This window comes from Chaetura pelagica, unplaced genomic scaffold (genome assembly GCF_000747805.2).
Source record: "Chaetura pelagica isolate M959 unplaced genomic scaffold, ChaPel_1.0 scaffold10, whole genome shotgun sequence".
Classification (NCBI taxonomy): domain Eukaryota; kingdom Metazoa; phylum Chordata; class Aves; order Apodiformes; family Apodidae; genus Chaetura; species Chaetura pelagica.
In genome coordinates this window covers 10,550,343-10,573,641 of record NW_009952263.1, presented here as the reverse complement: position 1 = coordinate 10,573,641, position 23,299 = coordinate 10,550,343, and the positions used below count along the sequence as shown (strand labels likewise).

At 35.0% G+C, this 23,299-nt stretch overlaps 1 protein-coding gene across 1 annotated transcript in view; it reads right to left on the bottom strand.

The window, feature by feature from the left end:
* SKAP2 (src kinase associated phosphoprotein 2) overlaps window positions 1–23,299 on the bottom strand; it is a 111,829-nt gene that overhangs the window by 74,969 nt on the left and 13,561 nt on the right. Inside the window, exon 4 of the mRNA XM_010007645.1 lies at window positions 19,944–20,042. Within this exon, the coding sequence (XP_010005947.1) occupies window positions 19,944–20,042 (99 nt within the window). The remainder of the gene's footprint in view (window positions 1–19,943; window positions 20,043–23,299) is intronic.

Sequence of the window (23,299 nt, the reverse complement as noted above, 5' to 3'; positions counted from 1 at the left end):
GCAGATGTTCAGTCAGCTCCCAGTGAAGCTAATAGTAAGGATCAGGGGTGCTGAATCCCATTTGCATTGTAAAGAACAAGGAGACATTCAGTGAAACTGAAAGGCAACACAAATCTGATACTGGTAAGTTGAAGAGAGGCACTTCAAAAAACAATCCATCTACAGAACTTACTATTTGAGAGACAGAGTTTAGCAAGGTTGAAAAAATAAATCATTATGGCTACACTGTAATAGTTAATAGGAGACAATAAAAACCAGCAAGGGATGTAACAAGTTTTGAATCAAAGCATAAACAATTCACTGCTGTGGCCTAGGAAGCAACTTCACTTCTGGAGGTTCCTCAGTACTCTGTTTATAGCCACTCATTTCTGAAGCTTTAGACCGTGATTACCATCAACTCCAGAAATTTAAGAGTAGAAAAACAGAGTGGTCTTTCTGATCTGGTATTCTCTGTGGAAAACTGACACTAGCTACAAGAGGAGCAAGAACAGACACTAAACATTTATTCTGATAAAAAGTTCTCATGGAATTTCTAGCATAGTTCAACTTACACAAACTGCAATTAAAATACCACAAGAATAAACAAACATTAGAGATTGGTAGGCAGTGTTAAAAGAAAAGCAAACATGAAAACTGCAGTTCTAAGTCTTATCCATGCTACCAAAATGTTTTCCTTAAAGGTTTTCTCCAAGACAGAAACTGCATATATAAAAATTTTCATTTTTAAATATGCTTTTATTCCTGCTTTGAAGTATTTAAGATTAAATAACTAATACCTTAGAAATATAAGTTCAATAGACAAAAACATACATTATCTTTTCCACCATGATATTTTCAAATCAGTAGTGCATTGATACACGTAGGTTTTCTTTCCGGTGGTCTGAATACCTACTCGATTAGAAATTCCCAGCATCCCCGACAAACTGACTTTTACATGACTGAGAAACTGCTAAGTCAAATAAAAACAAAACAATAAAAACCCTCACAGTAATTTTTGCTTTCCCAAATGCCATGCATTACCTTAGACAAAAATTTTCGAAAGGTTGCATTTACTCCCCCAAATTAGCTTGCTGTTCAAACAAGTAAATATTACTGATTTTAGAAATAACCATGTAAAAAAGTTTATCTTGGTATCAGTGAAATGTAAGAGTTCAAAACATTAATATTTATAAAGCACTGCATGAATGCAACTTAAATTAATTCTTTAAGTCAGAAAAAGACGTTAAAATTTGCATTTCAACAAGTGAAACTTTTCCATCCATTTGACAGAGACAAGACTATAAAAGGTCTCCAATTTCTCCAATAAAAGTGGAAATTACATCTCAATATTTCGTCAGAGATTAAAAACAGAATTTTAGATGAATTATCTGATACAAAGATGGAAGTGAGGGTGCTGCTTCAAGATCTACAGAAGTAGAGCACTTTAAGACAATTAAATGATTTCCCTGCAGGCAATGTCTTTTCAATCCAAGCTAATGACATCATTTAAGGAGGATGGTCCATTTAACTGAAAGGATCTTTTACAAGGCAGACAGACAGAAGGCAATCGGGAATGTTTTCAAGGACTTCCCATATTTCAGAATTATAATGGTGAAATGCCTACATCAAAATCTTAAACTCAAGCATTAATCAACAAAATGAAAGACTAATTTTACAAGAAAAATGTAATAAAACTCATTTTAAGAAGTTTTCCCTTCATTATTTTTTCCTTTAAAGGAACCAATTCTCTCCTAATGGTAATTATGCTGCTTTGGAGTAATGATAATACTCAGGCAGCTCGGTTTTAGGCTGCTGTTTTTAAAGTAAAGCCAAATCACTTCAATGACTTACAAGTTGAAGAGTAACTTTCAGAAACTTCTCCACCAGTTTATGTAAGTTAGCTGCGATCTTTCAAGTAGAAAGCACTATACTATTGCCTCCAGAACATACTTTACTACTTTCGGTATGGTCTATATAACAGCCTTTAAATACAAACCCCCACCACATTTTTCATTGCATTAATCAACAAAATGAAAGACTAATTTTACAAGAAAAATGTAATAAAACTCATTTTAAGAAGTTTTCCCTTCATTATTTTTTCCTTTAAAGGAACCAATTCTCTCCTAATGGTAATTATGCTGCTTTGGAGTAATGATAATACTCAGGCAGCTCGGTTTTAGGCTGCTGTTTTTAAAGTAAAGCCAAATCACTTCAATGACTTACAAGTTGAAGAGTAACTTTCAGAAACTTCTCCACCAGTTTATGTAAGTTAGCTGCGATCTTTCAAGTAGAAAGCACTATACTATTGCCTCCAGAACATACTTTACTACTTTCGGTATGGTCTATATAACAGCCTTTAAATACAAACCCCCACCCCATTTTTCATTAAAAAAAAAAAAAAACAACACAGCATCCTCAAATGAACCAGTAAGGGTAAACTCAGTTTTAGTGCCTATGTCAGCAGTTTAATGCACTGCTACAACTCCTGGGGAGGCGTCGTATGGGTGTTGGGGTCCCATATCTTTTATTATCTAAATTATTTTTTTATATTGAAAAAACATAGTAGAATATGCTATTTTTAATAGTTAAAGGAATACGAACATTTTCATATTAAAAAATGTTATTAAAATTAAGACATTATACAAACACATCTTGTACTTCAGAAGGCAGCAGCAGTTTAAGCCCAACCAAAGAAGAGTCCTTTTACCATTTACAATAACACTCAAAGCCATGGAAGTTGTATACACGTTAGGTTGACATCTGTTAATAAATGATGTGGTTCTGAGGTCAGAAAAAAGTTTACCTTATGTCCCTTTAATATCCATTTCAAATTGTCAAAAATTTCAGAAAGCTGGAACGTGTGAGACGTAACGGAGAGATTTTACCATGTAAGTAGGAGCTAGAAAACTTAGAACTAGTCCTGGCTTTGAACTGGATTCCTTTTGCAATCTTGGACAAGTCAGAGCTACTTTGCCTCCTCTGACTGGTCCTCTTCATAACAGTGAAGCAGTATTCACATCCTTACAGAAATACTGTAAGATGTTGGTTTCATTACATGTTGGGGTTTTTTTAATTAAAAAACCAAACAAAACACACCTTTACAGGGAAAAACATTTAATTCTCTGGCCTGCTGTACCAATTCTCCCTCACCTCACCCACACACACACTTCTTCACAGTAATATAAGCAGCTGGAGGGAGGGAGAGTAAAGGGGAGGAGGGAATTAGAGCATGTATAAGACTGGGATCTCACATATGTACTGCTTCAGGCTTTTCACTGAAAGCTGCATACTTTCTTCTGTGCTATAGCATACATCAGCTTGACTGAGAAAAACACCATGGAAGACGATCCTTACAGTAAACAGTAAGATTGCTCTGATTACACAAATTAGATTATATTCCAAGAAAAGCAATTTTTGTCCTAATAATGTTGCCTTCTATTCCTCTAATTTTTAAATATAAAATCAGGTCATGTACAAATGATTCTATGATTCTATAATTCTATAAATGCTGTTACCTAATTAATATGAATACCTCATCAAAAACGGTGGTAGTTCAGTACAGACCCATAACAAAGCCAAAGTTTTTCCTCTGTTTGAACATGCACTTTTTAAATTGCTCCTGCCATGCAGAAAACCAAATGTCAACTGTAAAAAGTGGTTTTAGTTTAAGGACTAAACTGAGCTTTTGTCACTCTAACCTCTTCCACTATACCAAGAACGTGGGTATCCTGCAGTGAACAAGTACCCACAACAAAAGAATAGTGACTGTTAAAGTCTTAATATAGTAACATGGAAATAATATTAAGTGGTAATACACAGAATACTACTGCTGTGTCCCTAACCACCTGGACTTTTTCTTAGTTGACAGTTACATCCTTATGTTTACAGTTACATTTCTTGTAAAGGAGGTTGCTGTTTCTCTGGATTTCTACAGATGTGGCAGATTTCATTCCAATCCCTGCTATACACCTTCTGTGCAACCTAGGTCCTCCACTAGTGTATTTTCATAACTGTTTCCAAACCTTTTCTCCCACTTTTTTTTTTAGTCTGGTTAGGTTCTCTGAAGCGCAAATTCATTCCAACTACACACACATTCAGTAGAAGATTCTAAAACTGCTGTGATCTAATGAAAAGAAGATGACATATGAAAAATACCACACACATTTATTAGCACCTAGCCAATTTTCATAGCTTTTTCATTTTTTCACACCAAAAGATAAATCATAGCTTTGATTTGTACTTAAGATTGCACTCCAATAAGCAACCAATGGATCTATGACTAGCAACAAAACCGTATCAAAATAAAAATCTGATTATAAAGGTTCCTTTTTATATAGTACTTGCATCTACAACAGTTATGCTAATGCACTGTCAGACTTTCTCTCAAACTTGTGGTTCTCCAAAAACAACATCCTTTGACAACAAACTCTAAAATAACACTTGACAAAATTGTGCTAGAGAACACTACATGGAAGGCAGCCAGTGACATGGAAGTAGCAAAGGACAAGAGTCCAGGATCAACATTGATGCATTACCTATACCAGTATGCGGCTTTATATCACTTCCAAATCCTGTTTCTGTGCAACATTGGAGGTATACTGAATAAAATGCCCAATTGCTCTTCTATTTGTTCTGATTTCAGGAACATAATTCAATAGTGTATTTATCAGACAATAAAACATGTTGGCAGAAGTTACTTCTGAGTGTGGAAGAGAAATACAACACAAAAAGATAACTTTATTCAAAGTGTTTACAAATCACTAGTATGTTACTTAGAACAGTCTTACAGATGAAGAAACTACCATGAAAAAGCCATCAGAGCTAGATAACTGCATCTAAGTCCCAAAGGATCCGTAAAGAACTACACAAAGACCATCAATGTAAATATCAAACCAAAAAGACAAATTACAGCCTCAGTGGAAACCAGAATAACTAGTTATGTCGCAACCACACTCTGCTTTATTGTAACACTTCCTTAAAATAGCATTGTTCTAATTGTTAAAAGACAGGGGAAATGAACAATAACTTAAACCACTCCACTTCAAAGCTACTAATTTTATTTTTCAGTTTTAAAGTTATTAACATTGATTTAGCTTGTTCACATTCACACACACATTATTTTTGTGTTTAACATTTTGACACAGTAGATTTTCTTTTCGTACAATATTTCCACCTCTTGTTTTGTATTTGTAATGTTCTTCATTAAAGGCTATTTTTAATGTAAAACCTGAATAGTCACTAACTGCAGATACAGTGAAGAAATTCTCTACCTGAGGCTGCTAACACAACACTAATAATAGAATTTGGCAAAGGAGTCAGTTGAAAAAAAGACGGGTCTAGAGATTTAATTAAGGACCAGACACTCAAGGTCCTTTCCAAAACAACAAGCAGCTATTTGGTACCAACACATTACAGTATGAATCACTGCACCTCATTATTATTCCCTAAAAAGGAAAACAGAACCAAAACCTCCCTCAAAATGTCTGTTTCTGAAGGACAAAGGCAATTAGCAGGGGGAGAAAAAAATCCAATGACAGTGTATTAGAGTGGCAAGGGAATTTAAAGATGCCTTGCGCATTAAGTTACATTTACTAAATCAGGGCTTTATGACAGCAAGATCTGTAAATTCCTCAGACCTGTTAAAAGTTAAATTTACCCCAAATTGACAACATCCCGGGAGCACAACAAAACTGGATTAATTTTCTTTTTCAACTTAAGCGTTTGTAAAAGGTAGAAATCCATGTAGATTCTATCTTGGAAAAATAAAAAAATTATTGCCACTAACAAGTACATGATAGTGGCTTAGTTGTGGCACACAGCCTATCCAAAAATAGGCATAGCCATGCTGCCTTCAGTCTTCATACATCCCATGCTCTGCACAAGTTAAAGCATTCAGTTATTTCTACCTGTCTTCAGCTAGACAACCAAAAGCGATATAAAATAATTTTATACATGCTTCTTAACATAATCCAGAAGATCCTTATAGAGAATAATTAAAAATAAAACATTCTTTATATGTATTATGGTTCTGTTCATACCCAGTATCTCAATAACTGTTAATGAAACTGAAAGCCTAATTAGCAAGATGAGGGGAATAACCCCAGCATTCTGGCCCACCTCCAATATGAATGATTGCATCTACCTATGCAAAATCCCCCTTGTCATTTCAATTAGGTAAGATATTCCTCATATCCTGATCTTAAATTGCTGGTATTGTTTACAGTGCCATTGCAAAAGCTACTGCATTCTATCCTGAATATAGCTGCATTTTGATAGCAGCAATGTGGTGATTCCTACATATTTTAGTCACTTTATTCAAAAAACCTAATACTTGTAAAATGCTCTATGCTATCAAAACACAAAACAAACAAAAAAACCAACAAGAAACAAACACAACAATAATTAATTGTGCATATATTACTGAAAGGAGTACAAAAACCAGTGCAGGACATGTTACACCTTAACAGGTATCATGGTACAAATATAAGTCCGCCAGGCATAAGCACCTCTTTGGCAATTCAGCAGCATAACAAGCAACCACCTTGTCACACTACCACAATTCTAATGTCTCAGAAATTAAGTCAAAACTAACACCTCTCCCTACTGACTAAAATCCTACTAGCACACTAAAATACCCTTTTAAAAAATTGATATATATACGCACATCAAATTTAACACAAAACATAATTAAGTCACTCACCAATAAGGCCTTCCAGGGCCTCCAAAACAACAGCTGCACCCATTCCTATGCTTTGTTTCCTGCTCAGCAGTATGCACCCCCGAAATACCTGTTCCCCAAAGGAGTCACCAATACCCCCTCATTCCTTCAATTGTTTCACTCCATCATGCCCAAAATTCTCTAAAAAGCCAAAAATTTTGATTATTTTTTATTTAAAATTCTTCATCTGCCTAAAAAAATTCCAACATGAAAAAGGATCTCCAACTTCTGTAGGTTTCTGTTTACTTAAAGAGGGACATCTGGGGTTTATTATTGCCTCACCATATCAGACAGTATTCTTCCTCTCCTTTTGGCTGTGAATTGCCACTGAAATGGTTATTAGTAAGTAAACTCCTGGATGCTTAGCCATGCTAATATGCCCCACAGTCCTTTCATTGCACACTCCTGCTTTAACTATCCCTGTCCCTTAAAGGAGACAGCTTTAACAGACTCTAAAATCCACATCGGAAGTTACTCACTGTTTTTAGTTATTAAAGCTAAAAGGTATATTTTATTTAGGAAAATATGCAAGCAGATATCTGCATAAAAAATTCACATGAGCACTAACTGTACTTACTATTTCATGTAACACTTCAGTAACTGCATCAGCGATTTATTGCTCCACTATGGCAGTATGGAAACTTCCACAATAAAATACAGGCCAGGAGTAAAAGAGAGTTGTAAAACCATTTAAAAAAAAAAAAAGTTTGTTTTTTCCTTGCCCTGGCCTCCTAGGACTGTAAGTCTCAGGCTTTTTTCCTAAATTACCTTTTTTCAAGGATTTACCAGGGTTATAAATACCTTTGTCTTTACTGACTAGACATACCTTCTTCTGTAGACTCACTTCCTGTGGGAAACATCATATCAAAAATTACACACGCACACACCCTGCTAGAATTGCAATCATTGCTGCACTTCTGTTAAAGAAAAAAAAAAAAGCACTAAGAATAGAACAGTTTTCACTTTATCATTATCTTCTATAAAACAATATCACTCTTGCATGGGAGATAGTAATATACATCTTAAAATTTATTTCAAAATACCGTAGAAAATAATTTCCATCAAGAAGACCTGCTGGGGAAAAAGCTGCACACACCAAAGATAAAGTGCATCTGTCCCTTAAATATGCATAGCAGTAATAGCTTAGATGTCTGAGTTCAAATCTTGGCCAGTCTTGCTGCATATGCAAATCTCAGGCAATTCTAAATTAAGAAGCACCTCCGATAAGTTTACAAAAGACAAAGAAAAAAATTGGTTGTAAACTCTTCTGCGTTGCAAAGATCTCTTTTGTCTGTCAATCAACAGAAAAGTATTATTCCACCATCACAAAAGGCAAACCTTTGGAGGCAGTATAGTTCTGTGTGTTGTGCAAATGTGCAGTTGCTAAGAAGCAAATATGCTTCTCTTCTAATCAAATAGCCCAGCTCAGCAATGCTGCTGGCTTGGGGCAAGAAGCAAATTCCACCAGCCACAAACTTAGAAACAGTCTTGAATTATTTGTTGCTGACCGCTGGCTGAACCCTGTCCTGATGAGCACCATCACCATTAGCCACTTCTCAGTGTATTCCATCAACCAATGGCAATAGCAGCATGCTGCAGCTCAGGCTGCAAGGAATTGATCAAACAGGGTAATGAGACTATTTCTTCATGGAGGTTATTTTAAATGAATATAAATATTTTCTTTCTACATAATTTGCCACAAAAGGTCACTGAACTCCCTGCGATTCCAAAGAAAAATGTTGTGGTATCCCCTTTATATATTTGAGTTAGGATATAGCCAACAAACAATTCTGGGCATTTTTGATGATCGTGTAAATCTTAATGAGGTAGCATCCCAGACAATTGATTAGCGGCAACATTTTATCTTCACATTTAGTTACGAACAAAAAGAGGATTTTATGCTATTTTAAAAAATAATTATATACCAATGCCCTTAAAATCTTCCATGAGATAATATATTCTACGAACATAGAGACCTACTCTTCTACCGTTAACATTAGATCATGGATATTTAGCTATGCTTGCCATACTTTGATATTATAGCCCTTTCTATAGATTCTTTCAACTGCACTCATATGTTAAAAATACTCACTTTGTATCAGAATCAAGTTACTGATAAGGAGACACATTCAGACACCCTGTGTGTTGTCGTCATCTTTAAGACTACTATAAAGAGACACCAAGAGATCCCTGCAATTTAATTCAAACCAACTGCTATGAAAACCTCACCAAGGCTCTAGTTGCCCTCTGTAGGATTTTTAGTTCTATCATTTCCAGTACTAGACAATTTCTCCAGTGCTCGGAAAGCACAATAATATTGATTTAAATGCTAGTTTAATAGTATATCATGAACAAAGGCATTATACTTTCTACTTCTAGGGATAATAGTACAAAAATATTCCAATAGGCCAACTAAAAAGAATTGTTCATGTTTGAGAGTTCACAAGGTTACTTTGAACAACTTTAAGAAAACACTTTTGACACAAAAGACAATTTAGATTTAAACCCAGGGATGAGTATAATTCATTCATCTGAGACACAGCACTTGAAAAAGTGGTTAAAATAAGAAGTTTTTAAGAGACATATACAAGCAATTTAAATTAGTTAGCCTTGTCGTGATTAATAGGTGTTCACTTACATAATAATAGAAAGGGATTTTTTTTATTCACCAAAAAAATTCAAAGTAATTTTATACAGCAAAATAAGAGTGTTATCTGAAACACTAGTCTTCATATTTTGTTGGGATCTTCAGCTTCTCACATTTTTCGCCCCCCTAGATGAATGTTTCTTACCAGTAGAGGAAAAAAAATATAAAAATAATTAAGAAATTAAGAATAACAAGAATGTTAAGGAATTAAAAATAACAATTACAAAAATAGTTTAGAACAATAAGATTCCTCCCAAGATTGCCTCCCGACCCCATTAAAATACTATTTTCAGAGCATTTTTTCCTAGCTTTATCAATAATCTTGTCTGGTAGTTCAAATAGAATAAAGCATGTAAGTTTTGAATAGACTAACTAAAGCAACTCGGAAAGTCTTGCTCTACTGAACCATTATTTCTATATTTGTTTGTTTAAGAAAAGTTGACAGAAAAATAAAACTGTAGTTCTGCCATACAAAAGATAATTGTTGGCTGGTTACTGCAAAACAAAGATTGTTACATCCGTTACACAGATCCTACAAATTCTTACTGTTTACTCATAGTTTCTTTAACAAATAGAAGTTCCCAAAAATAAAAATTATACAATCCTACATTAACTTTGAAGATATATAAAAGTCTGTGAGAGGACATGATGCCAATACTATTCAAGGAGTACAAAAATTCTGGAAAACTGCATTTTAAATATGGGTAGGCAAAGGCAATTGATATATAAATAATAATTTTTCTTCAAAGAGATCCCTCCCATATTAAGTCCTTAATTCCATGGAAAAACAAAAACTCAAAAGAACTCAACAACCACACAACATAAGTGGCCCCTTACAACACAAACAGAAAACAATATTCACTTGGCAGTGGTGGGGAGGGACATGTCTGAAAACCAGCACCCACTTGCAAAAGACATCAACTAACTAACATTTGACAAAAATCAGTGGAAACAGCACAGAAGCCAATACAACTTCCAGTGCCAAGGAGCCAGATGGTACTGCTGGAAAAATTATATCTACAGACTGGCAGCTTGATCCCGTGATTATTGCCCAAGGGAGGAGGAAGAGGAAAACAAGAGGTATTTCAGTGTGATAGAGTAAATCAATTATCAGCAGCTCACTATGGCATTTTCACATTATTTTTATACCACATTCTAAATATCGCTCAAGTGAATGAGCGGACTAGAAGATTCCAGCAATCTGAGACAAAAAAAAGGTATGCTATATATTAAAAAAGCAATACATACTTAATTGCACCCCTATCAACTGTATCTTATAGTTCATATTTCCAAAGAAAATGTGCAGATAAATTGTGGTTAACAAGTAAAACCAAAGTCTTTATTTTGTAGATTTTATTTACAATGTAAGATTCCAAACATTATCTGTACAGATTAGAGGGAAAAAAAAAAGACTGAATTTCTCAATGTTTTTGACTACATTCTTTTGCCTATTTTCAACTCCTAATATGCAGTTATTTTACAACACACACAAGCACAGAACAACAATTTTGCAAAAATATTCCAATTAAATTTTATTTTAAAAGTCTGTGGTAGTCTCAACAATTATTTTATTGTTAAAACACATTATTAAAGCTAGCTTCTGAAGGAGTTACTGAAGGGAGAAAGATTAGTCCACTCCTACTTTCAAGGTAAGGAAAGGTGTTCTAGAAATAAAAAAGATAAACTTTCCCCCTCCATCACCTTCATATGCATTCATATTCGAATGATTGAATACACAATTAAACAGGCAACGTTCATTTATTTATTTATTTTTAGTTGGAAGTCAATAACAACACTTCCATTAACTTATTTTCCAGGCAACTTGTAGTAAGGCCCATCCATACTTGTGAAAGAACAATTCATCTGTTAGCTACCAAAAAGACTTGGACCACCTTCACTTCACTTGTCTCCATCCCATTTTTGTCTTACAGCACAGCCATGTATACAATCCAAACATCCTTCTGTCCCCATTCACATTCTTTCTACCCTAATTTTTTCCCCTCACCCCTTCAAAACAAAGCAATGATGCGTAAGTGCAGATATGTGAAGCACAAAGTAACTGCACCATTGTGATTATTTATACAACACTCATGCCCATGTACAGAAATACAACTTTTAACTGCTGAGGAACAAGCAAAAAGACATTTTATACAAATAACAGGATATCTCTGGAAAGTAATTACCAGGCTGCGATGTACTTTACCATTACGGAATGTGCATTCAGGTAGAGAGAATAAATATTCAAAAGGCAGCCAGGAAAATACTGTTTAGACCAGAATATTTTTTCCTCCATTTTGTAGCATAAGATCATCCACAATTCTTTGCTCAAATTGGGACAAAAAAGTTCTGACTACCAGCAGTAGAGAAGACAAGGCTCAGATACTCACGGGATAGTACCTTTCATTATCGTGATAGGAAGTGGTGAATAGGCTCTATTAGTTAAGAAACTGTAATAATAATTTTAGTTTGTAAAAAGATGGCACTCAGCATTTTTAGTCTGCTGCTCTACTCTGAAATACTGTGCTTGTAAGTAATCCAGGTTAACACCTATGACAAATTACTGAAGAAACTATAAACCAAACTAGCACAATCTAGGGACAGATGTCCAAAGTATGGTTCCTGCTGTAATAGGCAGTGAACAATACCTGCAACATCTTAAGGGTGGCAATAATGAACTTGCGCACAAAGTGGATAGCACAAGGACTTCATTACAACGTTTGTTGGTTTTATTCCTTGCAAAGCACTTTAACAGACCTTTTCGTTACATAGTTTTTACTTTTCCATTCAAATTTAATCTCAAAATTTGCACATATTAATCCACTACAACCTCTCTTACTTAAAAGGAAACAAACACAAATCCACTAAACACAAATCCTGGATTGCATGATGCCTGACCGAAAACAGGCCCTTTCTGTATTACACTCGGCACCTCCAAAGAAAGTACTAGTCAGTTAAAATGCAAAAACAGGAATATGGGAAAAATCTTTCTGTTCATTAGCACTCGTACACACTTCAGTGCATGCAATAAATTATGGGCGAAAAATACTGATCACCAATTTGGAGAAAGAAAGTCTACACCAAGCTTAACTTGAATTACTACTTTTATTGGAAGTCTACTTTTTATTCTATTGGTTCTTATATCCAGGCACTCTAAGGCCTCATATTTGACATGGAAAGCATTAAGACCACATAGAGCATAATTTCACATATTTCTGATCTAGCCTAAACCAAAACATTGAGATGTTTGACACTATTGCATAGTATATGCTGAAGGCAGATCCATTTTCCTGCTATACTTGGTAGATAGCAGGAAGGAAAACATGCCTCTTGCCTTGGATGCCAAGCAGCAACAATCTGTTTGACTCACTCATCTCTGGAAAGGTACTAGAAGGCATTCAAGGTGCCACTGAAATAGTGTGAAGCAGTGCTACCACCTACAACTGATGCAACTGTCTGTTTCTGGGAAGGAATGGATAAGGAGAAAAATGGAATCTGACTTGCGACTACTGCTTGGCAGAAAGAACAAGGAAATCATAAGGTAGAATTTCACTCAGCTAAGGAAAGCATTAACAAGGTCCTAAATCTATAGTTAACAGCCTCCAAAACACACTTGAAAAGCTTATCACATATCAAAGAGACTGAAGGAAAACCTTCCCTCTTCCTTTTTACTTCAGGTATTTGTGATGTATAAGAACCAATCTAGAAAAACATTAGGCGAACAAACAATAAAGTAAATAGAAAAATCTATTGCACTTCAGCTTTCTGATTTTTGTTGTAGTTGTTTTTACCATAATATTGTTAGGTATATTAAATAAAATTATCTAATATGAAAAAGAAATTAGTTAAGGAGATCATTATTTGTTTTCTATTGTGGATATTGTCCTGCCTAGTGGTGGAGCATACATGGCTGTTTTGTTATTGCTCAGTCACTGAAGCAACATAGATGAAATAAAATGAGCAACAAACCATGTCATCTCTCCCATGGGAGAAAGGTAAATGTTAAAAGAACACAGGGGTTTATTGTTTAATAGGAAGTTTTTCATCATGATAATTAGAAGTTCAAACATTTTAGGATCATCAATTTGTACACACTGTTAGCCTACATGCTGCCATTTTTTACTTCACGGTTGACTTTAATAGGGTCAAAATTTCACTTAAAACTTCTGCTTCCTACCAGAAATTAATCCCTTCTGTGGAAATGGTTTAAATAAAATTTAATTAGATTAGCTTTGCATATTTCCCATGCACTTTTTTCAACTTTTTGCTTCTCCAAAATATGTCATTGCTGCTACATTCACTGCTATGGATCCTGCAAACAAACAAACAAGCACTTCAGCTGCTGCTTCTTTTCATAAGGTTTTGACAGCAGTTAGGTGTGGGAAGTTACAAAGACTCTTCCCAGTCTTCAAATATATTCAAGACAAAAGGGGAAAAAAATTAACTATACCATCATCATGTCCTTTATAGACAAAACAAAGTCAAATGTCAACAAACTGACAAGAGTTTCATGTATGTACTCTACTACCAAGTACAGTGCAGCACTGGAACAAGCTGCCTGGGGAAGTCTGAAGTTCACCATTACAGATTTTTAGAAAACATCAGGCAGTTGTCTGCCAAGAAACACCTCAGGGATTGGCTTTACTCTTAAGGTTCCCCCTATACAATAAGGACTTGACCTTCTTTACAGCTTTTGGCAATTTCAGTAAAGTTCACACTCTCCTCTCATTTGTTAAGCAAACAGATTTGGATCTGGGACTTTATGCATAAATGGTCCCACATGCAGCAATATCCTCAAACTGAATTTGTAAAATACACTTCACATTTTAAGCTCCTCTTTTAACTCTGCTCCATCAGCTTGTAAAAGATTGTATTCTGGGTGACATCTAAACTGCCCGTCAGTGTCTCAGCCCGCTTCCCCAGTGATACATCCTTCCTCTCACATCCTCAGCATACCACATAGGGAATTCCAGACCCAGTCTTCCTGCTTTAGATTGAATGGCTAATTACAATTTCCTAGAATCCTGAAAGCAACACTTCTGATTAGTTTTATTATCTTTGCAGCCACAAGTGTCCAAAAAATGCAGAATCCTAACACATTTCAAAACATAGTATTTCCTCTGCTGTACATCTGTGCAGACACAGCAAGAGAGTCTACTAAACCATTGAGGCAAACATAGAATAACATACATCAAAATAATGTATTACATTATTTCCCAGTTACAATTCTGATAACAACAAGCATCCACCCCTCAAAACAAAGCTGGCATGCCAAAGTCCAGTCTTTAACTATTTCCCATGGCACTGATACTGCTGCCCTCCTGCTAGCTCCTAGTAAGTGCATAAAGTAGAAGCCACATCTTCATACAGAAGATCATGTCCCAGTAAGCCTATATCTTACCTCCCCCTGATACAATCTTTTTTTAATCAAGCTTGAATATTTAGAGATAAAAGAAATAAGAAAATACGTATTTTTCTGACTTCATAGATATCTACCTATGAGAAAAGCAAGATTAATAATTTTCTCAATTGTTTGAATCATAGAATGGTTTGAGATGGAAGCAACCATAAAGAGATGGCTGTCATGTGCTTGTAGTTTGGAACTCCCTCCAGTACTATAAAGCTAATCTAATAGCCTAGAAAAACTCAGGTAAACTTCTAATGCTGTCATCTCCCAGTCAACCAAACATCCCCATGTACATGATTATGATACTAAAATAGTGATAAGCCAATACAAGGCTAAGGGGATAGGAAGGGCAAAAGGAGAGAAGAGGACAGAAAAATACTAGCTGAATTTTCCATTCTCCAACCTTTGCTAACTTAGTTGCTAATACTGGTTAACTGGCTCAGTGACAGAATACTGTTTTTGCTTTAATATAGTGCCTCAAAAATAAACTCAGTAGGAATGCAGTTGAATGAAGTGGAGAAAGACTTGTGTATGCACGGTACATAAAGACAGTGTCTTACATTGAACTCTATGCTTCTTCAGTGACATTATTCAAAGCTTTATGTCTACCAAATAGGGAAAAAAGAAAAAAAGAGAAACTTAATCAGTACTTATATTAGAAACTTAAAATGTCATGAGAAGTAGCATGCAAAATTTAGGCACATAATTTTTCATTCTCACTTGATCAATTGAAATTCAAAATACTATGTTCATGTAAAGGAAATACTATAGATCACGTTAAAACATTTGACACAAGCCTGCAAAGGCTCGTACAGAACTTCTCCAGAGGAGCTGCATGAAAACCTGTTACTTTATGCAAAAACTATAACAAGAAAAGCATGTTGTTGGGAGCAGCAAATCCTCCTCGTTTTCAAGACTGTACTCCAATGACAAACAGTTAAAACAGCACAGACCCTTAATTTATTTTTATTCTTCAGAGTTCTCCAAATCTCCTGTTTTCCTTGCTTAGGCCCTGCCTTCCTCCACCTTAACTACGGGGATTATTTAGTATGAGATTTCTACCCTGTTTAACAATTTTGTACTAAAAAGCATGTTTTGTTTATTAGCTGTAGCTAAATAAGGTAATACAAGCATACAAGCTCCCAGACACATTTTTAGTACTTTTCATCCTTACATGCTCAAGGCAGCATTTCTAGACCTTCCACAGAAACTGCGATCATCTAAATTTTACCACAGCATTCACTGTGATGATTTTAGATCCAATAATTACTCAATCACACACTCCCTGCAGAACTAAACAGACAATATCTTCTAAAGAAGTGGTCAGTTCACTCACAGTCTTTACAAAGTTGGAAAGTTAGTTCCTTTAATACTACTGGCATTTCTATTATGGAATCAAGTTACTGTACCATTAGCAACAAAAAAATTACTGTTAAAAAATCCCTTGAGATCATTATAGTGTTAAATAGGAAAATTTCAGCATGGCATTGCACCTAGATTTAATACCATCCTAAGAAACCTGAGAATTAAATTAAAAACCAGAAACTTTTTCCTCATTAATTTCTCAACCAAAAATAAGTTTGTTAACCTTACTATTTCAATTTTTATGTATTTTGGTATGTTTTGGTTTTTAACTGATCAAGTGAAATATTTTCCACTACACACAAAATAGATAGAAGGGGAGTAAAAATTTACAAGATATCATTGTGATACAACACACTGTACAAAAACCTGTCATTTAAGTTGCAAGAAACCTAGTCATCAATAAGTGAAAAAATACCCTGCTCAAAAATCAATTATGTTGAGTCTTTTGTATAGAGAAGTAGTATACCTTTCAGGCAACTGGTATTAATGAGCAGACATGGCTATAGAATCTCCATCTGTTTTTCTGACAAAGCTGTGACTACTCCAGTCTCTCATTGAAATTCCATTAATCTGGTGCACCAAGGACCAATGCGAAAATCAAAACTCCATCTAACCCTTTATCAGCTCACAATAACCTACAAGTGAACTCTGCCTGTTAGCATACAGCAAGTTATGATTTTGCTATCAATCAGGCTGTTAGCCAATAAAAAAAAATCAAGTTAAGAAAAAAGGGCCTGGCAGCGCTGTTTTGTTTTGTCTGTCTTGTTTTTGGGTTTGTTATTTTATTTGGGGGGTTTGTGTTTTATTCCTCTTCCAATTTCTGTAGGGTGTCTGGACTTGTAAGCCTATGCATCATTCTCTTTCGTTGTGATTTAATTGCTGCCAGCAATCAAGTCAAAGCATCACTGAAGTGTGCTTGAATTTCATTAGATGATATAACTTATGCTACTTTCCTACAGTACCTAATAAACCATAAAGAAACCAAAACACATATGGCTTGAGGGAATAACTGGAAAATTAGGTGGCCATTTGGGAACTGAGTGAACTTTTGAACCAGAGGAACAGAGAAAAAGAAATATTAAAAGGAAAGACAGACTTAGAATGCACACAGAGACATGGGGGTTTGACCTTTTCAGTACCTAGAAAATTACATTAGCATTATGAAAAATACATATCATGTTTAGAGTTTATAATCCATCAAAGTTTGGATACTTTGTTAGTGCCTACCATAAGGTAAAAGTCAAAAGGACAACATAACAATCAGATTTGACAAAAGGCCTTTAGGTGACCTGTGCTAATTTAGTTATCCTGTACTTATTGTTAAATGGATTATCTCTCTTGTAATTAATATACCATTAGACAAAGGTCACACAAAAACTCCAAGATTTCACAGTGACTGTAATGTACATGTAATACACTAATTCTTTATCTGTTACCAAGTGGGTGCCTTCGGAAGTTGTATTTTGACAGTAACACTGCAAAGTCAGAAGTCATACAAACCTTGCAGTCTAAGTATATAAATGTAAATACCCATTTTGATTTGGCTTTTTTTTTTAAGCAAAAAAAAATACATAGAAGGATTTACATAAAAATACAAGTGGACTCAAATATAAATAAAAACCACCTCAATTTGGCTACCTGCAGTTAGGCCTCTCTGTTAATGGTCAGAGCCTTGATCCTACACAAATGAGGTTTTACACCTGCACAGAGCCTTGTTGAACTAAATTGGTAACCACACAAGATCAAACATCTACCTTACAGACCCAGCTTCTTGAGTAGGATTTATGTATTGAATATTAACAGACTGCTAAAAAGCAAAAATACAGTATTAAGATTCAACAAATCCATTCCTGCCTGTGAGAACTGAAACAAATGGCACCTCTGAAGATCAATCCACCTCTTACAAGATTCCCCCAACATAAATTTTTATACATAGTCCATGTGGCTAAACTTACATTATGGACTACGTATATTAAAATCAAAACGGTCTTAGAATGACACACTGGACATTCAAAGACCAAATAGAAACACTACTCCAATAAATGAAAATATTTACAGATTAAAATCTACCAATTTTTACTCATGCTGTGCTCCCAGTAGATAATAAAAGATAATTTATCATAAAGTATAGAAAGACAAGTAAGGTAAAATCACCCTAAATATAACATAATTGTACCCCCTATATTTCTACCTAAACTGGAACGAAATAGCCAGGATATTGTTGGGCAACTCTTATACATACTCTCGTAATTATAACTTCCAAAACAAGCTAAAAATTAACCACCCATCTGTATAAACTCATATGGTATTTCATTTACTCTTGCATCAGCATTCTCCATTTATTATTTAGGTTTATGAACATTATCACTTTTTTCTTGATTAACTGCTTTGAAACAAATCTATAATCATTTATCCTATTAAATAGTCATGCAATTTTGTCACATACCCTTTGTGCAATCAGTACCACGTTATTAAGTTACAATTAGAAATAATGGTAAGATTATGTTTGTATGCAAAAATAAATACATGGAAAGTCGCATCCATCTGTAGTTTGGAAAATTCGCTTGAGTTTTCTAAAAGCCGTATTTGATTTGACTGACAATAACATTTCAACCAGAAAGCAAAAAAGGCTTGTTTTGATTTTTTTAGTAGGTCACATTGCCAAAATGCAACAAGCTCAATAAAGTAAAAAAAAAAAAGTGTGATTATTATCGTTACACATTTTACAGACTTCTGGATACAAAAAAAAATTGCGTTATTTTGAATCAGTGGTTAGGAGGTTTATCACTTATGCATGTACTTGACTTATCCCTATTCTGCAATAGACATAATTTTATACCTCATAAAAGCAATTTATGTTTCCAAAGGGAATAATCTGGGTAACATAAAATGTGGAGTGCTATGTTGCAAGAAGCATATTTTCATTCAGCAATTGTATTTCGAGATGGAGCTGCACAGTTTGATCATCATATCATGTCAGAAAACATCATTCACTAGTAAGTCTATCTAACTCCTAATGACACAAATTAATATACATCGTTAATTTATTTGTACATATACTTAATTTATTGCCATATATTATCCATACAAGGTATTTTTATTATGTATACAATAAACAAATCTCAAAAATATGGACACTATACTAAAGTAAGCTTGTTAACTGTTGAAATATTCAATTGTTCATGTCTTTAGAACAGTGACATTCAGCATTAAATTTAATAAATATAAAACAACGTGGAAAACAGCAATGGAGGCTGGATTTTTTTAATGCAAACTCAAGTTTTAAATTTATGTAATGAAAACATTCTACAAAAGACTGTCTTAATGGAAGGAAACATTGCAGGAATAATTAATTTAATATTTTATGAACCTATTCTGCATCTAGTTTGGAGAAAAATATCAATCACATAAACTGTTTCATTATTTATTAGATAAATAATACAGTAAGCCATTAAGTAGCACAATCAAATTAAGCAAGAATCTGATAATGTTGAATTAACAACAATTTGTTACTACAAATATTCGCACTGTTTTAGCCACTGATGTATCTTTAAAAACATACGCATCTACAGAAGATGCTTTGTTATGAAAAAACGTGACTTTAAAAAACCCACATAAACTCAAGATAGCTTCACTATGCTCTAGGGCCACTAGAGAGAGCTCTTCAGTTCCTTTAAAGGTTCTTGTAAAGGTAAGAAAACTGTCCAGCTGTGATGCTTATCTGTTTTTCTGATTTCCAACACTAACATTCGCATCACGAGCATCCGATTACATGAGTTTGTAACAAACTGGCAAATCTAGTACATTCTAAGGTAAACAGTGTCACATACCATCAGAAGGTGCTTCATCCTCTTTATCGTATCGGTCAGATGCTATTGACACACTATCAGGAGGCAAAGAGCCCTCCAACTCCTCCTCATCTTCCAGTTCTGTAAAAAAAAAAAAAAGAAAAAAAAAGGTAATTTAAAATAGTATATCACACAAACACGGAGAGGATGCAACAACAAATATTTTCATTAGTAAGGAGGATACCAATTCCTGTCTGAAACAGGAAAAAACCCCAAAACATTTTCTCATGGACACTTGTAACACATACCTTGTACATCCAAGCACAGCTGTGACTGGTGCTGCTCTGGGGTCACCTTCTAACCAGCCACGTACATGTTGCTGGAGTGGTTCCCCTCAACGCTGTCATGTACTGCACCCGCTCCCAGTGCTGCAGAGCTGACAGCTTCACACACCACGGGGGAAAGATACACACCCCACAGCAAAGCACTGGGCACAGGAATACACTGGCAGGAGGAGAACCAGGCAGTGCCAAGCTCCAAAGTTCTGCCTGTCCAAGAGCAGGAAGGAGCTGCAGCAACTTCCTGCCAAGGAACCGCCAAGCTACTGTTGGCAGCAGTTGGACACGCTCTGCCCACTTTCGCTTTTCTTCACCATAATCAGGTGTTACTTTGCAAATGTTATGTGCGTATTCCTCCCATGAAACTAAAAATGGAATTGCCTGGCAGGAGCCAGTCTGAACCTGTGGCTTAATACATCATCCTGTTGATGAATTTCCTGCGTAACGGAGAACCCTACTACAATATATACAAAAATCTACATCATTAGCTAACCCATGCACTACACTGACCAGAGTGTATTAAGTGTGAAGGTCTGGGTAAGGTAAAGTGAAATCAGTATCAGTCAAGGCTTTCATTTCATTAGACAAAATTTAAGTTCTGCCTCCCAAAATTCAGTATATTTTTCTTGGATTTTTTTAAATACCATCTAAGTGAAGAAGAGGTGGGGGAAAAAACACAAATGACATTGTTCCTTGAAAAAAAAATAAAATAAAAAAAAATTAAAAATGAAGTGTTGGCAAAGGAGGAAAACTGAATAATACACACATCACCAAACCAAAACTATAAAGATGATGTTCCAATTGATCAAATTACTCTCAATTTTCTTAAAAAGCATATAAAGTTAAATTGCTTAAGCATTGCCTTTTTGCATATTCTTACACAGAAAGCTTTCCAGAGACCTCTAGACATGCTTCTTTATTCATGTGTTCCCTTTTGGAGCACTGTATCAGATAACTAATTTCTCAGAATCCAAAATAAACCCCATGCATGATGAAAATATCCTTCTCCACAGCCATATGAATTGCATTCATTAGTAGGACTGCCTAGCCATGGCTGAGAGTTTTATGCCTTGGCTTCCCATTCAGTAGTGGAAAATCATGGAAAAATCAGTGTGCACCCAGAAAGAACCACAGTTGTTAGCAAAGAACAAAGTTTTCTATGCAGATAAGCAAACAAAGCCTGATTTTTGCTTTGCTGGAGTTTTTACACCCCAAGATTGTTGAATACCAAATTGGTTTTCCCTTCATTAATTTAGTATGCTCTTCTTGGGAAGCTTTATTTCAAGCTTTCATGCCATGTAACAACTGCTTTGAACCTGAACCTGACTCCAATCTATTTTTGACACAACTATCTTCCAGTAGCACTCCAGCCACCGTGTTAATCTGATCAAAATATTTGCATTTCATCACACCTGTCAAACCAATCAAAAATAAATTACCCCTCTCCAGTACTCATCTCTTCCTCCAAACAGAAAACCAGAGAGCAAATAGCACATGAAGAGAAAATATTATGCCATATTTACAACCAGCATGATCATCTTTCACGCTTACGTGCCAGAGACCAGTTGCCTCTGTCTATATATATACCTTTATTACAGACTTGATTCAAAAGGACCAGACATTATATTCAAAACCTATTCAGTACCAAAAGTTGTTCCACTCTTTTTGTCCTAAACTTTTACTAGTACTAGAATGCATATAATAAATGTATATATATACAACTATATGTGTATGTGTTTAATGTATATATAATCTGGAGTTGTCAGTCAACTATGTCCTCTTACCAGACATTGTAAAACATACTATCATTTAACCTTTATGAAGGTGCCAGCATAAATTTAAACTATTAGGCTGTATTTCTAGAGGAAAACATTTCCACAAACACCACACTCTGGCACACACAATTCATGGGCTGAACAGTAACAGCAAACCTAAGTATTCCTAAATTAATAGCAATTGTGGATGACAAATAAGCAAGTACATATGCAGAAGGTACATCTTCAGAGAATTTGGCCCCACTCAGCTATACATTATCTTATATCTATATTGTTACTCTTATTATTATATCTATATTATTAATCTTTCAGAGTAGCTGTGATTTTTTATGTAAGTTTGCAGAGCTGCACTGTTACCTTGCTCTTCCATTAAGTCACAATACAACCACTTTCTAATTATGCTCAGGATTTCAAACTCAGTAAGCCTTTGTACTTTGCATCCATGTAAAAGACAGATGATCTAGAAACAAGGGGCTTTTTAACACATATATTTAGGGCACACCATGTACCTAACTCAGGTACATACTGTACTTGAAACAACAAAAAACATGGACACACTGAAGATAGACTTACAATAAACAAGAATCTGTTCTAAGCCTACAGTATCCAAGTTCAGATGCTCTCAAAATGAACCAAATAAAAAATAATCTGATATACACACACTCAGTGCTTTTATAGTGCTTGTAGTCTTCAAAACATTCTCTAGATGTTAAATTCTAAATACAAGCTTGAAGAATTCTGCACACAAAAAAAACCCTCAGTAAGAAAGATAATCAGAACAAATATATAAATCCCATGTCATACAATATTACATTCAGGTACCCACACTTTTTTGTGAAAGAAGTGAAGAACAGGTCAAAGATGCTAAACAGAGGTACAAGCAACCTGTAGCCCTGCAGGACTAGAATAATCTTCCTATTTTAGTATTAGAGTAAAAAATGCATTTGTAAATTTATATCAAGCAGTCAAATGTAATCTTTAAATCCTCTTCTTTGTACAGAAGAGCTGCAGACATTTTGATAGGAGTGCTGACCCAGAGTGCTCTGTGTCTTTAACAGGCAACATTGCACAACCTTTTTTGTTCTTACATAAAAGAATGTCCATGTGTACCAATATTGGGGTTTTGCCTCTTAATTCTGACAGGGTTAAAAGATATCTTAGGAGCATACTCTATTAAAACACAAGGATATTGCTGATAACAGTTCATGGAGAGGGTGACTATTGATTCTGTGGGGTTCCCTGCATTCCTTTCGCAGAATCATCTCTGCCCTTTCCCCACTTTACA